We start from the raw sequence: 14,212 nt of genomic DNA on the forward strand, positions 1-14,212 counted from the left end.
AGGTCTGGCTTCTGTAATTGCTTCCCCGCTGAACATGGGCGTTGACTGGTCGGTCCATACTCCAAGTCTGCCTCTCTTCCCCCCATTTTTGGATGGGGTTATTTGTTGTCTTGTTGAGATTTGCAAGTTCTTTATATATTCTGGTTATTAGCCTCTTGTCTGATGTATGGCATGTAAAGATCTTCTCCCATTCTGTGAGGGGTTTCTTGGTTTGGGTAGTAGTTTATTTAGCTGTGAAGAAGTTTTTTAATTTGATGTAGTCCCATAGGTTTATGTTTGTCTTAGTCTTCTTTAATTGGATTCATTTCATTGAAGATGTCTTTAAAATTTATGCGGAAAAGAGTTTTGCCAATATTTTCCTCTAAGTATCTGATAGTTTGTGGTCTAACATCCAAGTCCTTGATCCACTTGGAATTTACTTTTGTATTTGTGGTTCAGTTACTTTTGTATAGTGGTTCAGTTTCATTCTTCTGCATGTTTCAACCCATTTTTTCCAACACCGTTTGTTGAAGAGACTCTGCTTTCCCCATTTAATAGTCTGGGCACCTTTGTCAAAGATTAGATGTCCATAGGTGTGAACATTAAACTTTGAAGTACATTAACTTACAAGGCAAATGCACAGGACCAGGTTGAGAGCACATGTTACAGTGTGCAAGGACCCAGGTCCCCACCTGCAGGGGGAAAGCTTCACGAGTGGTGAAGCAATGCTGCAGGGGTGTGTGTGTGTGTGTGTGTGTGTGTGTGTGTGTGTGTGTGTGTGTGTGTGTGTGTGTCTCACCCCCCTTCCCTCTCAATTTCTTGCTGTCTCTATCCAATAAAGATAGGGGTTGGGTGGGGGCGCAGCAGGTTAAGCACACATGACACAAAGCACAAGGACCGGCTCAAGGATTCTGGTTCCAGCCCCGGCTCCCTACCTGCAGAGGGGGTCGCTTCACAAGTGGTGAAGCAGGTCTGCAGGTGTCTATCTTTCACTCCCCCTTTCTGTCTCCCCTCCTCTCTCAATTTCTCTCTGTCATATCCAACAACAATGTCAGCGATGACAACAACAATAATGACAAAAGGGCAACAAAATGGGAAAAATGACCTCCAGGAGCAGTGTGGATTCGTAGTGCAGGCACCAAGCCCCAGTGATAACCTGAAGGCAAATAAATAAAGGTTTAAAAAAGAAATAAAGATAACATTTTTATTTAAAAAAAGAAAAGGAAAATGCACAACAGTAGCACATGGAATTTGCATACATGAAGTCCCAAGTTCCATCCTTAGCACCACCAATAGCCAGAGCTGAGTGATTCTTTAGTTTAAAAAGAAAAAAAAAAAGTTGGGCGTTGTGCAGTAGTGCCCCAGGTTAAGCGCACATGGCGAGAAGCACAAGGACCAGCATAAGGATCCCTTTTTGGGAGTCGGGTGGTAGCGCAGCGGATTAAGCACAGGTGGTGCAAAGCGCAAGGACTGGCATAAGGATCCCGGTTCGAGGCCCCAGCTCCCCACCTGCAGGGGTGAGTTGCTTCACAAGCAGTAAAGCAGGTCTGCAGGTTTCTTTCTCTCTGACTTCCCACCACTCTCGATTTCTCTCTGTCCTACCCAATAACAACAAGGACAACAAAAATGGGGGGAAATGGTGGATTAATAGTGCACCAAGTCTCAGCTATAATAACCCTGGAGGCAAAAAAAAAGTTATATCATGAGATACCTAATTTAAGAAGTATTAGTGCTTAACTTTTATGAAACATCTCATTTTCTCAGTCTTCTTTCTCTGTTAGAAATATATACCAAATTGGGCCTGGGCAGTAGCGCAGTGGGTTAAGTGCACATGGCACTAAGTGCAAGGACCAGTGTAAGAATTTGGGTTCCAGCTCCCGGCTCCCCATCTGCAGAGGTGTCACTTCAAAGGCGCCAGTGAAGCAGATCTGCAGGTGTCTATCTTTCCTCCTTTCTGTCTTCCCATCTTCTCTCTCGATTTCTCTCTGTCCTTTCCAACGGCAGCAACAGCTATAACAACTACAAGGGCAACAAAATGGGAAAAATGGTCTCCAGGAGCAATGGATTCATAGTGCTGTCACCAAGCCCCAGCGATAACCCTGGAGGCAAAGAGAAAGGAAAACATATTAAACTAGGGATACATTGATCAAGACTTTCTGGTTCTAAGATTTGTATGGAATGAGCTAGAGTCAGAAATTTTCTGGCATAGAGCTGAAGGGGCCACTGATACTGATGAGAAAACAGAGGCAAGCCATAGTAGATAATGTGTGTCAGTTTGCTGAAGAGAAAAAACAGACTGATGACTGGGAGTAACAAGCTTTGAAAACGGAGAAACAAAGGAGAGACTGAATCCAGTGGGAAAGGAAATGTAAAATATTAAGATGGGGGCAAATCTGAAGTTATAATTTGGTTATAAATGTCAGGCAGCTAACATTTACTTTTCTCTGCCCTCTCCCTAACCCCAAGTTAAATAATGGCTGAGACAAGTCTGATAGAGGCTGGGGCCTCTGCAGCCTCCACAGCTGCTGCTCTGGAGAACTTACAGGTGGAAGCGAGTTGTTCTGTTTGCCTGGAGTATCTGAAGGATCCTGTCATCATCGAGTGTGGACACAACTTCTGCAAAGCTTGTATTACCCGTTGGTGGGAGGACCTTGAGAGGGATTTTCCTTGTCCTGTCTGTCGAAAAACATCCCGTTACCGCAGTCTCCGACCTAATCGACAACTGGGCAGTATGGTGGAAATTGCCAAACAACTCCAGACTGTCAAGCGGAAGATCCGGGATGAGAACCTCTGCCCCCAGCACCAAGAGGCCCTCAGCCTCTTCTGCTATGAGGACCAGGAGGCTGTATGTTTGATATGTGCAATTTCCCACACCCACCGGGCCCATGCTGTCGTGCCACTGGATGATGCCACACAGGAGTATAAGGTAGGGAGCCATCCACACACACATTGTCAGCAGTGGAGCAAGAAGTAAAAGCTTAGGAGTCAGGCTGTAGCGCAGCAGGTTAAGTGCACATGGCGCAAAACGCAAGGACCGGAGTAAGGATCCCTGTTGGAGCCCCCAGCTCCCCACCTGTAGGGGAGTCGCTTCACAAGTGGTGAAGCAGGTCTGCAGGTGTCTGTCTTTCTCTCCCCCTCTCTGTCTTCCCCTCCTCTCTCCATTTCTCTCTGTCCTATCCAACAACGACGACATCAATAACAATAATAACTACAAGGGCAACAAAAGGGAATAAATAAATAAAATTAATTTTTTAAAAAAGAAGTAAAAACCTAAGACTTTGTGAGAGCTGTGGAAGTTATAGTGGTGGAGGGAGTGGTCACAGAACTTTGATGGTGGATACAGTATGAAAATAATACTTCTGTAATCTTATAACCTTGTAAAAAATGAGTATTAGATCACTAATAATCTTATTCAATTATCTTTATTTATTAGAGACAGCCAAAAATGGAAAGGGGAAGGGTTGTCAGAGAGGGAGAGAGACAGAAAGACTTCTGCAGCACTGCTTCACCACTCACAAAGCTTTCCCCTGCAGGCGGGGACTGAGGGCTCGAACCTGGGTCCATGAGCATTGTAACCTGTGCACTCAGCCAGGTGTGCCATCACCCAGCCCCACTATAATATATTTTTAAGTGAAAATAGAACACAGAGAAGAAGGGATCCTCTGGGATCAGAAAAAAGTTCCTGACAGAGTCTATATCGGGTGGAGGGTAGATAGCATAATGGTTATGCAAACAGATTCTCATGCCTGAGGCTTCAAAGTCCCAGGTTCAATCCCCACCACCACCATAAGACAGAGTTGAACAGTGATCTGGTAAAAAAAAAGAAAAAAAGAAAGTCTATATCTGGTTCTCGCTCTCTCTCTCTCTCTATGCTGGTACATGGTTTCATTTGTTTTCCATGAGTATAGTTTCTCACCACTCCCCTCACCAAGGGTCTGTGTCCCCACCCCTACCACCTTAGATACCTGGTTCTCATTTTATAGAACTACACGCATTCAGAGAGTACACAGTATGCCTGATTAGTTACCCTCAAACAGGATGAGAGGAGTAGTGAGAAATATCCCAAAATTTCTGTGTGGGGGGGGTGGGGTGGAGAATGGGAAAGAAAGGCCTTTACTGCTCTAGGATGTTTTTTTCTGGTAAATAGGACGTGGAAGAGACCACAGCACCAAAGCTTTCAATACATGGAGGCCAGGCTTGAACTTGGGTCACTGATGCACATGGTAATGTAGTCTACTATCCAAGTGAGCTATTTTACCAGTCCCAAGTTACTTTTTTTATATATATTTATTTATTTTCCCTTTTTGTTGCCCTTGTTGTTTTTCACTGTTGTTGTAGTTGTTATTGATGTCGTCGCTGTTGGACAGGACAGAGAGAAATGGAGAAAGGAGAAGAAGACAGAGGGGGAGAGAAAGATAGAAACATGCAGACCTGCTTCACTGCCTGTGAAGTGACTCCCCTGCAGGTGGGCAGCCGGGGGCTCGAACCAGGATCCTTAACCCACTGTGCTACTGCCCGCCTTCCCAAAATTACTTTTTGTTATGCATAAGAATATATGTAGTTGGGGCTGGTTGGTAGAGCACCTGGTTATGGGCACCTGTCACAAGTACCCAGATTCAAGCCCCCGTTCCCCACCTGTAGGGGGAGCACTTCACAAAAGGTGAAGCAGGTCTGCAGGTGTCTGTCTCCCTCCCTGTCTCTCCCTTCTCTCTGTTTCTCTCAGTCCTGTCAAATAAAATAAAAAGAAAAAGAAAAAAAAATCCACTGTCCGGAGCAGTGGATTCATGGTACAGGCACCGAACCCCAGAGATAACCCTAGTGGCAAAGGGAAAGAGAGAGAGAGAATAGTATTGTAGTCTTGGAATGTAAGGTGTTTTTGTTTTGTTTTAGAGAGAAACAGGTAGAGAGTCAGAGAGAATTATGAAAGAGACCACAACACCAATGCTTCCTTCAGTGTGGCGGGGCTGAGCTTGATCCTGATCGTGCAAATAGCAAAGCAGTGTACTATCCAAGTGAGCTATTTCACCAGCTCACATCTTTATAAATATATGTATTTTTATTTGTTACATATTAGAGTTTCACATGAGACAGAGAAGGAGAAAGAAAACCAGACCACTACACTGATTCATGAAATGCTGGAGATCAGACTGAGAACCTCAGGTGCAGAGGTCAGTGCTCTACTGATTGAGCTCGTTTCCCACCACCTCTGTCCTGTCTTTTTTTTTTTTCAATGTAAATGAGAGAAATCACATGGAGAAACTTAGGAAAAACTGAAAAATGATATGGTTTCTTCATCATCTCCCTCTGTTCAAGGCACCCCATTTATTCTCTTTGTTGGGAAAGGGAAACTAATCCCCACCAAACTAAACTGAGCCTGTCTTATTGCACTTCTCCAGATAGTGAATAACGTAGCATCTGATTTAGGTCACGACTGAGACCCAGGATAAATGAGCAACAACATAGCAATTGGTACGGTGAAATAGCTCCTTTGGATAGTGTGCTACTTAGCCATATGCATGAGCCCAGTACAGGCTGGTCCCCACTGCATTGAAGGAAGCTTTGGTGCTGTGGTCCCTTTCTTTTTCCCACCATCCCCCTTTGCCTTTCTGTCTTGAAGAAGGGAGGAATACCGATTTATTCACTTATTATTGGGGTGGGTAGAGACAGAAAAAGAGCATCATTCTGGCATATAATCTATTCTGAGGACTGGACTCAGGACCTTATGCTTGCAAGTTTGTTATCTACTCACTGTGCCACCCCTCCCCCCCCAGGGTACAGACACTAAGAATTTTAGTGTCTTGGAAATTTCTAGGGTACTTTATAGCGCAGTGGGTTAAGCACAGGTGGCGCAAAGAGTAAGGATTCCAGTTTGAGCCCCCAGCACCCCACCTACAGGGGGAGTCGCTTCACAGGCAGTAAAGCAGGTCTGCAAATGTCTGTCTTTCTCTCCCTCTCTCTGTCTTCCCCTCCTCTATCCATTTCTCTCTGTCCTATCCAACAACATCAACTAAAACAAAAAAAAAGGGCAACAAAAGGGAATACATAAAATAATTAAAAAAAAGAAAGAAAATTTAAAAAAAATAAAATCATGGAGGTGCTGGGGAGGTAGCATAGTTTTTTTTTTAATTTATTCCCTTTTGCTGCCCTTTTTATTGTTGTAGTTATTATTATTGTTGTTGTTATTGATGTCATTGTTGTTGGATAGGACAGAGAGAAATGGAGAGAGGAGGGGAAGACGGGGGGAGAGAAAGACAGACACCTGCAGACCTGCTTCACTGCCTGTGAAGCGACTCCCCTGCAGGCGGGGAGCCAGGGGCTCGAAACAGGATCCTTACGCCAGCAGAGCACTGCTTAGCTCTGCTTATGGTGGTGCAGGGGACCAAACAGAGACGACCCGAACTGCCCCTGCGGCTACAGACAGACTATGACCCACATAGTCAACGACTGCCACCTCTCCAGATTCAAAGGAGGTCTCGAAACTTTACATCAGGCTCAACCTGAATGGAAGAAGCTGTTGGCTACGGAAGAAGGGCAAACGCTAGAAGAAGAATGGGACCGAACCTGGGACTTTGGAGCCTCAGGCATGAGAGTCTGTTTGCATAACCATTATGCTGTCTACCCCTGCAAGTAGCATAGTTCTTAAGCGAAGAGTCTTCCATCCCTGAAGCTTTGAGATCCCAGGTTCAATCCTCATCACCACCATAAGCCAGAGCTGAGCAATGCTCTGGGGGAAAAAATAAATAAAATCTTAAAAACAAGATTTAAGGGAGTCGGGCGGTAGTGCAGCGGGTTAAGCGCACATGGCACAAAGCACAACGACCGGAATAAGGATCCCAGTTCGAGCCCCCGGCTCCCCACCTGCATGGGAGTTGCTTCACAAGCAGTGAAGCAATTCTGCAGGTGTCTATCTTTCTCTCCCCCTCTCTGTCTTCCCCTCCTCTCTCCATTTCTCTCTATCCTATCCAACAACAACAATAACTACAACAATAAAAACAACAAGGGCAACAAAAGGGGAAATTAAAAATTAAAAGTGGGGATTTGAGTGGTAGCACATCCAGTTAAGTGCACACAGTACTAAGTACAAGGACCCATGAAAGGATCTGGGTTTGAGTCTCTCCCTACCCTATAGGGGGGATGCTTCACAAGCTTTGAGCCCCAGCAATAACCTTGGAGGCAAAAATAATAATAAAGGGTATCCTAGCCAACCCGAATGCCACCTCTCCCACTTTCTCTCAGGAAAAACTGCAGAAGTGCCTAGAACCCCTGGAACAGAAGCTACAGGAGATCAACCGCTGCAAGTCCTCTGAGGAGAAGAAGCCTGGTGAGCTAAAGGTAAAGGCAGGTAATCCCATTTGGACTGCTCTAAGGGCTATTAACCAAACAACCATACATACAGTATTTAATCCCCTAGTTTGGATTCATTAGGAAAGTGTTCTTTTTTAAAAAATGATGAGGGGCTGGGTGGTGTTACAGCAAATAGAGCACAGTATGTCTAGTCCCCACTTACAGGGAGAAGTTCATGAATGCTAAAGCAGAGCTGCTGGTCTCTCTCTCTCCCTCCCTCCCTCCCTATCTTCCTCCCCCCTCAATTTCTCTGTCTTTCCAATAAATGAATTAAATATTAAAAAGAAAAAATGGTATTTTGTTAGATTTGATTGTCTTTAAACATTGTACTTAAATTGCTTATTAAGAGTTAAGTACTGAGGAAATGGATGAGGTGAAGGACCGAAAAAACACCTTATATCTGGGGTGTTGAGATTTTATGCCTGTTGGACTTTTCTTTGTAAAATAGGGGAAAAAAATTCTCTGCTGAGTGTAGGGATGAGCGTTTCTTAGAGAAGACTGTAGGGAAGAAAATTTAGAAGGTTTACTGGGGAGGAAGGGAAATGTAGTTGACCAAGAGCTTTCTGAACAATTGCACCTGCCTAGAGACATTAGGACGACAATCTCCTAATTTAGGTAAACTCAAGTATATTAGATGATGATTGTTCATTTCTTTTTTTTTTTTTTTCTTCCTCCTCCAGGGTTATTGCTGGGCTCGGTGCCTGCACCATGAATCCACCGCTCCTGGAGGCCATTTTTTTTTCCCCCTTTTGTCGCCCTTGTTGTAGCTTCGTTGTGGTTATTATTATTGCCCTTGTTGACGCAATTCTTTGTTGGATAGGACAGAGAGAAATGGAGAGAGGAGGGGAAGACAGAGAAGGGGAGAGAAAGATAGACACCTGCAGACCTGCTTCACCGCCTGTGAAGCGACTCCCTTGCAGGTGGGGAGCCGGGGGCTCGAACCGGGATCCTTACGCCAGTCCCTGTGCTTTGCGCCGCATGCGCTTAACCCACTGCGCCACCACCCGACCCCCTCTTTTTTTTTAATATTTATTTATTTTCCCTTTTGTTGCCCTTGTTTTTCTTTAATTGTTGTTGTAGTTATTGTTGTTGTTGATGTTGTCATTGTTAGGACAGACGGAAATGGAGAAAGGAGGTAAGACAGAGGAGGAGAGAAAGATAGACACCTGTAGACCTGCTTCACCGCCTGTGAAGTAACTTCCTTGCAGATGGGGAGCTGGAGGCTCTAACTGGGATGTTTATGCTGATCCTTGCGCTTTGTGCCATGTGAGCTTTACCCGCTGCGTTACCACCCAACTCCCGTTTGTTCATTTCTAATTTGCTCTCCTCCCCACTTTCTGACTATAGGACACTATCAAATCCTCAAGCTAGAGGAAAGCCACTTCCAACCACTCTTCGAAATTAACTTTCCTGGGCAGGGGGAGATAACATAATAGTTATGCAAAGAGACTCTCACACCAGAGGCTCTGAAGCCCCAGGTTCAATCCCCTGCACCACCATGAGCCAGAGTTGGGCAGTGCTCTGGTGTTAAAAAAAAAAACAAAAAAAAATGAAATTAACTTTCCTAACTGTCATATAGTTTTACATCTATTTTATATCTTACCATATTTGTAACATGTTACATTGGTAACTGACATATTCTATTGGACAGTGCATATTAACATTAGCATTTATGCTAACTTGTCTGTGCATTAATTCACTGGGTGTCTACGACATTCCAAATTTACATGGCTATTTTAGGTCTTGGGATTCTTTAGGTCTTGGGGTCCAGATTGAAGCTCTAAGGAAGACTTTTTTTTTTTTTCCCTTTTGTTGTCCTTGTTGTTTTATTGTTGTAGTTATTGTTGTTACTGATGTCATTGTTGTTGGATAGGACAGAGAAATGGAGAGGGGGAACCGGGATCCTTCCGACAGTCTTTGCACTTTGCTCCATGTGCGCTTAATCCGCTGCGCTACCACCCAACTCCCTTTTTTTTTTTTTGCCTCCGGGGTTATTGTTGGGGCTCAGTGCCTGCGCCATAAATCCACTGCTCCTGGAGGTCACTTTTTTCCCCCCTTTTTGTTGCCCTTGTAGTTGTAGCCTTGTTGTGGTTATTATTGTTGTTGATAATGTTATTCATTGTTGGATAGGACAGAGAGACATGGAGAGAGGAGGGGAAGACGGGGAGAGAAAGACAGACACCTGCAGACCTGCTTCACCACCAGTGAAGCGACTCCCCTGCAGGTGGGGAGCCAGGGGGCTCAAACAGATAGCCTTCCACCGTCCCTTGAGCTTTGCATCACTTGCACTTAACCCACTGCACTACTGCCCAACTCTCCCCCCCTCCCCGTTCTTGGTTTTTTTTTTTTTTTTTTTTAATACCAGAGAACTGCTCAGCTCTGGCTCATGGTGATGCAGGGGATAGAACCTGGTATTTTGGAGCCTCAGGCATGAGAGTCCCTTTGCATAACCATTATGCCATCTACCCTCACCCTTTTTGTTTTTTAAAGGTTTTATTTATTAATGAGGAAGCTAGGAACAGAGAAAGAAAGAATCAGACATCACTCTGGTACATGTGACTTTAATACCTCAAGCATTAAAGTCTAATGCTTTATTCACCATGCCACCTCCTGGACCACCTAGAAATCTTCTTTGGCAATGGTGTATTTAAGACACCTCTAAAGTAAGGATTACCACCCCCTTGTTATACTGGAGGAAATGGGACTTGGATAAGTGTCTGGTCCCATCTCATATAGCAAGTATATAGCAACAGTATTAGTTCTGAGTGTATCAATAAATATTGGGGGGCGGGAGTCACGTGGTAGTGCAGCGGGTTAAGCTATGTGGCACGAAGTGCAAGGACTGGCGTAAGGATCCCGGTTTGAGCCCCCGGCTCACCACCTAAAGGGGAGTCGCTTCACAAGCAGTGAAGCAGGTCTGAAGGTGTCTTATCTTTCTCTCCCTCTGTCTTCTCCATCTCTTTCCATTTCTCTCTGTCCTATCTAAATCTTTTTTTTTTTTTAAAGGGCAACAAAAGGGAAAATAAATATATATAAAAGACAAAAAATAAATATTGGGGGACAATGAGCAAATACAGTTCCTGCCCTCCTCTATCTTACAGTTAAGTAGAGAAAATAGATAATGGCTTGGCACAAAAAGCATAGCTGCCAGTTCAGGGTAGAAATTTGAGCTCATGGAGCCAGGTGGTAGTGCACCTGGTTAAGCACACACATTACAGTGCACAAGGACCCAGGTTCAAGCCCCCATCCCCACCTGTAGGGGGGAAGCTTCACAAGAAGTGAAGCAGAACTGCAGGTGTCTCTGTCTCTATCTTCCCCTCTCCTCTCAATTTATTTCTGTCTCTATCCAATAATAAATAAATAAAAATATTTAAAGGGAGTCAGGTGGTAGCACAGCAGTTTAAGTGCATGTGGTGCAAATCGCAAGGACCAGTGGAAAGATCCTGGTTCGAACCCCCGGCTCCCCACCTGCAGGGGAGTCGCTTCACAAACAGTGAAGCAGGTCTTCAGGTGTCTGTCTTTCTCTCCCCCTCCTCTCTCCATTTCTCTCTGTCCTATCCAACAACGATGACATCAATAACAACAACAGAAATAACTACAACAATAAAAAATAAGGACAACAAAAGGGAAAATAAATATTTTAAAAATTTAAATATATATATTTAAAACAGAAATTTGAGCTCATTAAAAAAGAAAATCCAGGAGCGGGGTAGCACAGCAGGTTAAGTGCACGTGGTGCAAAGTGCAAGGACCAGGGTAAGGATCCCGGTTCAAGCCCCCAGTTTCCCACCTGCAGGGGACTTGCTTCACAAGTGGTGAAGCAGGTCTGCAGGTGTCTATCTTTCTCTCCCCCTCAGCCTTCCCCTCTTCTCTCCATGGTTCTCTGTCCTATCCAACAACAGCGATATCAACAACAACAATAATAACTACAACAATAAAACAAGGGCAACAAAAGGGAATAAATAACTTATTTTTTAAAAATTAAGGGAGTCAGGCAGTAGCGCAGTAGGTTAATTGCAGGTGTAGAAGTAGAAGGACCGGCATAAGGATCCCAGTTCGAGCCCGGGCTCCACACCTGCAGGGGAGTCACTTCACAAGTGATGAAGGAGGTCTGCAGGTGTCTTTCTCTCCCCCCCTCTGTCTTCCCTTCCTCTCTCCATCTCTCTGTCCTACCCAGCAACGACGACATCAATAGCAACAACAATAAAACAAGGGCAACAAAAGGGAATAAGTAAATAAATAAATATTAATTAAAAAAAATTTTTTTAAGTGGGGCCGGGCGGAACCACAGCCAATTAAGTGCACATAGTCCTGTGTGGAAGGACCAGGGTTTGGGCCTCCGCTTCCCACCTGCAGCCAGGACACTTGAGGAGCAAAGAAACAGGTCTTCAGATGTCTGTCTTTCTCTCCCAGTCTCCCCTTCCCCTCTCAATTTCTCTCTATTTTGTCGAATAAAATAGAAGGAAAAAATGACCACCAGGAGCAGTGGATTCATAGTGCAGGCATCCAGCCCAGTAATAACCCTGGAGTCTAAAAGAAAAGAAAGGCAGAGAGACCACAGCATGGAAACTTCTTCAACTGCAATACAGTCTAGGATCAAATCTAGGTTGTATACTTGACAAAGCAGCACGCTATCCACTGCTCAGTTTAGTATGCTGGTACCTGGGATTGAACCTTGAGAAATTTGAAATACTTGAAAATAAGTTTATTCTCTCTCCCTCTTTTTTTTTTTTTTTTAATTTAGTTATTTTACCAGAGCAGTGCTCTGGGTCTAGTTTATGGTGGTGCTGGTGATTGCATTTGGTACTTTTGGAGCCTCAGACATGAAAGGCTCTTTGCATAACCATTGTGCTGTCTCCCCAGCCCATAAAGCTTACTTTTTATTTCTTTATTTATTTATTTTTACCAGAGCCCTGCTCATCTCTGGCTTATGGTGGTGGGAAGGGGGGTTGAACATTTCTTTATTTAATGTCTTGTTGCCCTTGTTTTATTGTTGTAGTTATTATTGTTGTTGTTATTGATGTCGTTGTTGGATAGGACAGAGAGAAATGGAGAGGGGAGGGCCAGAGAAAGATAAACACCTGAAAACCTGCTTCATCGCTTGTGAAGCGACTCTCCTGCGGGTGGGGAGCCAGGGGTTAAAACTAGGATCTTTATGCCAGTCCTTGCATTTTGCACCACCTTCATTTAACCCGTTGCACTACTGCCCAACTCCCTCTAAAGAATTTTTTAAATATTTATTTTCCCTTTTATTGCCCTTGTTTTTTTTCTCTTTTTTATTGTTGTTGTAGTTATTGTTGTTATTGATGTCGTCATTGTTAGATAGGACAGAGAGAAATGGAGCAAAGAGGGGTAGACAGAAAGGGGGAGAGAAAGATAGACACCTGCAGACCTGCTTTACTGCCTGTGAAGCGACTATCATGTAGGTGGGGAGCTGGGGCTCGAACCGGGATCTTCACGCCCATCCTTGCGCCCTCTAAAGAATTTTTAACCTAAATTTAAAAAAAATTTTTTTTTTTCATGGTCTGGGAGATGACACAGTGGATAAGGCAGTGGACTCTCAAGCATGAGATTTCGAGTTCAATCCTTGGCAGCACATATACCAGAGTGATATCTGGTTCTTTCTCTCTCCTATCTCTTTCATTAATTAATAAATAAAATATTTTTTAAACTTTTTTTTTCAAATAAATGTAAATTAGCTGGAGTTGGAGAGATGACTAGAATGCATGCTGGGCAGGAGTAGATAGCATAATGATGATTATGCAAAGAGACTCTCATGCCTGAGGCTCCAGAGTCCCAGATTCAATTTTCTACACCACCATAAGCCAGGGCTAAACTGTGCTCTGGTTAAAAAAAAAAAAAGAAGGAAAAAGAAAAATAGAATACATGCTGCATGCTTCTTAGCATGCTTGAAGCTAAGAGTTGATCCCTGGCTCATTTATAGTGTCAATTACATTTCAGGTGCCACTTACAGTCTTTTTTTTTTTTTTTAACCCCTCCAGAGTTGTCACTGGGGCTTGGTGCCTGCACAAATTCACTGTTCCTGGAGGCTATTTTTTCCCTTTTGTTGCCTTTGTTTATCATTGTTGTTGTTGTTATTGTTGTTATTGGTGTCATTGGTGTCATTGTTGGATAGGACAGAGAGAAATCTAGAGAGAGGATGAGAAGACAGAGAGGGGAAGAGAAAGACAGACACCTGCAGACCTGCTTCACCACTTGTGAAGTGACCCCTCTGCAGGTGGGAAGCCAGGGGCTCGAACCGGGATCTTTACGCAGGTCCTTGCCCTTTGTGCCATGTGCACTTTACTGACTGTGCTACCACTCAGCCCCCACCTATAGTCTTTTAAGGCTTATGAGATAGGTTATGAAAAAAATTGTCATACCTGAGACTTCTAAGAAGCTTCTGCTTAATTGAACTCTCATACCTTGGAATCACCGTAAGCCAGAGCTGGATAGCGCTCTGGTAAAATGAAAAACACAACTATTTTTAAGTAATGTAAAAAATCTAGGTGAGGCAGAGAAAATAGCAAAATGGTTTTGCTAAGAGTCTCTTATGTTTGAACCTCCAATGTCCCAGGTTAAATTCCATACACCACCATAAGCCAGAGCTGAAAAGTGTTTTAGTGACTCTCTCTCTTTCAAAAATATATTTAAAAAAACAAACCTTGGGGAAATGTACCCTTGTAACAACAGTCCTATAAATCAGCATTTCCTCAATAACATGATACTGAAAGGAAGGCCCAGTTGAACACACAAGTACCATGCACAAGGACCTGATTTTAAGCCCCCATCCCGCTCCCCACCTGCAGATGGGGAGCTTCACCAGCAACGGAACAGATCTGCAGGTGTCTTTATCTCCCCCTCCCCTCAATTTCTTTCTGTCTTGTCT

At 43.9% G+C, this 14,212-nt stretch overlaps 1 protein-coding gene across 6 annotated transcripts in view; it reads left to right on the forward strand.

The window, feature by feature from the left end:
* TRIM39 (tripartite motif containing 39) overlaps positions 1-14,212 on the forward strand; it is a 31,836-nt gene that overhangs the window by 3,060 nt on the left and 14,564 nt on the right. For 5 of the 6 annotated variants that reach the window (XM_060189399.1, XM_060189396.1, XM_060189401.1 and 2 more), the window contains exons 2-3: positions 2,446-2,905; positions 7,216-7,311. In XM_060189399.1, coding sequence (XP_060045382.1) covers positions 2,453-2,905; positions 7,216-7,311 — 549 coding nt within the window. In that variant the 5' untranslated portion in view covers positions 2,446-2,452. The remainder of the gene's footprint in view (positions 1-2,445; positions 2,906-7,215; positions 7,312-14,212) is intronic. The other variant, XM_060189400.1, reaches the window with a different exon arrangement.

This window comes from Erinaceus europaeus, chromosome 4, assembly GCF_950295315.1.
Source record: "Erinaceus europaeus chromosome 4, mEriEur2.1, whole genome shotgun sequence".
In the NCBI taxonomy this organism is placed as follows: domain Eukaryota; kingdom Metazoa; phylum Chordata; class Mammalia; order Eulipotyphla; family Erinaceidae; genus Erinaceus; species Erinaceus europaeus.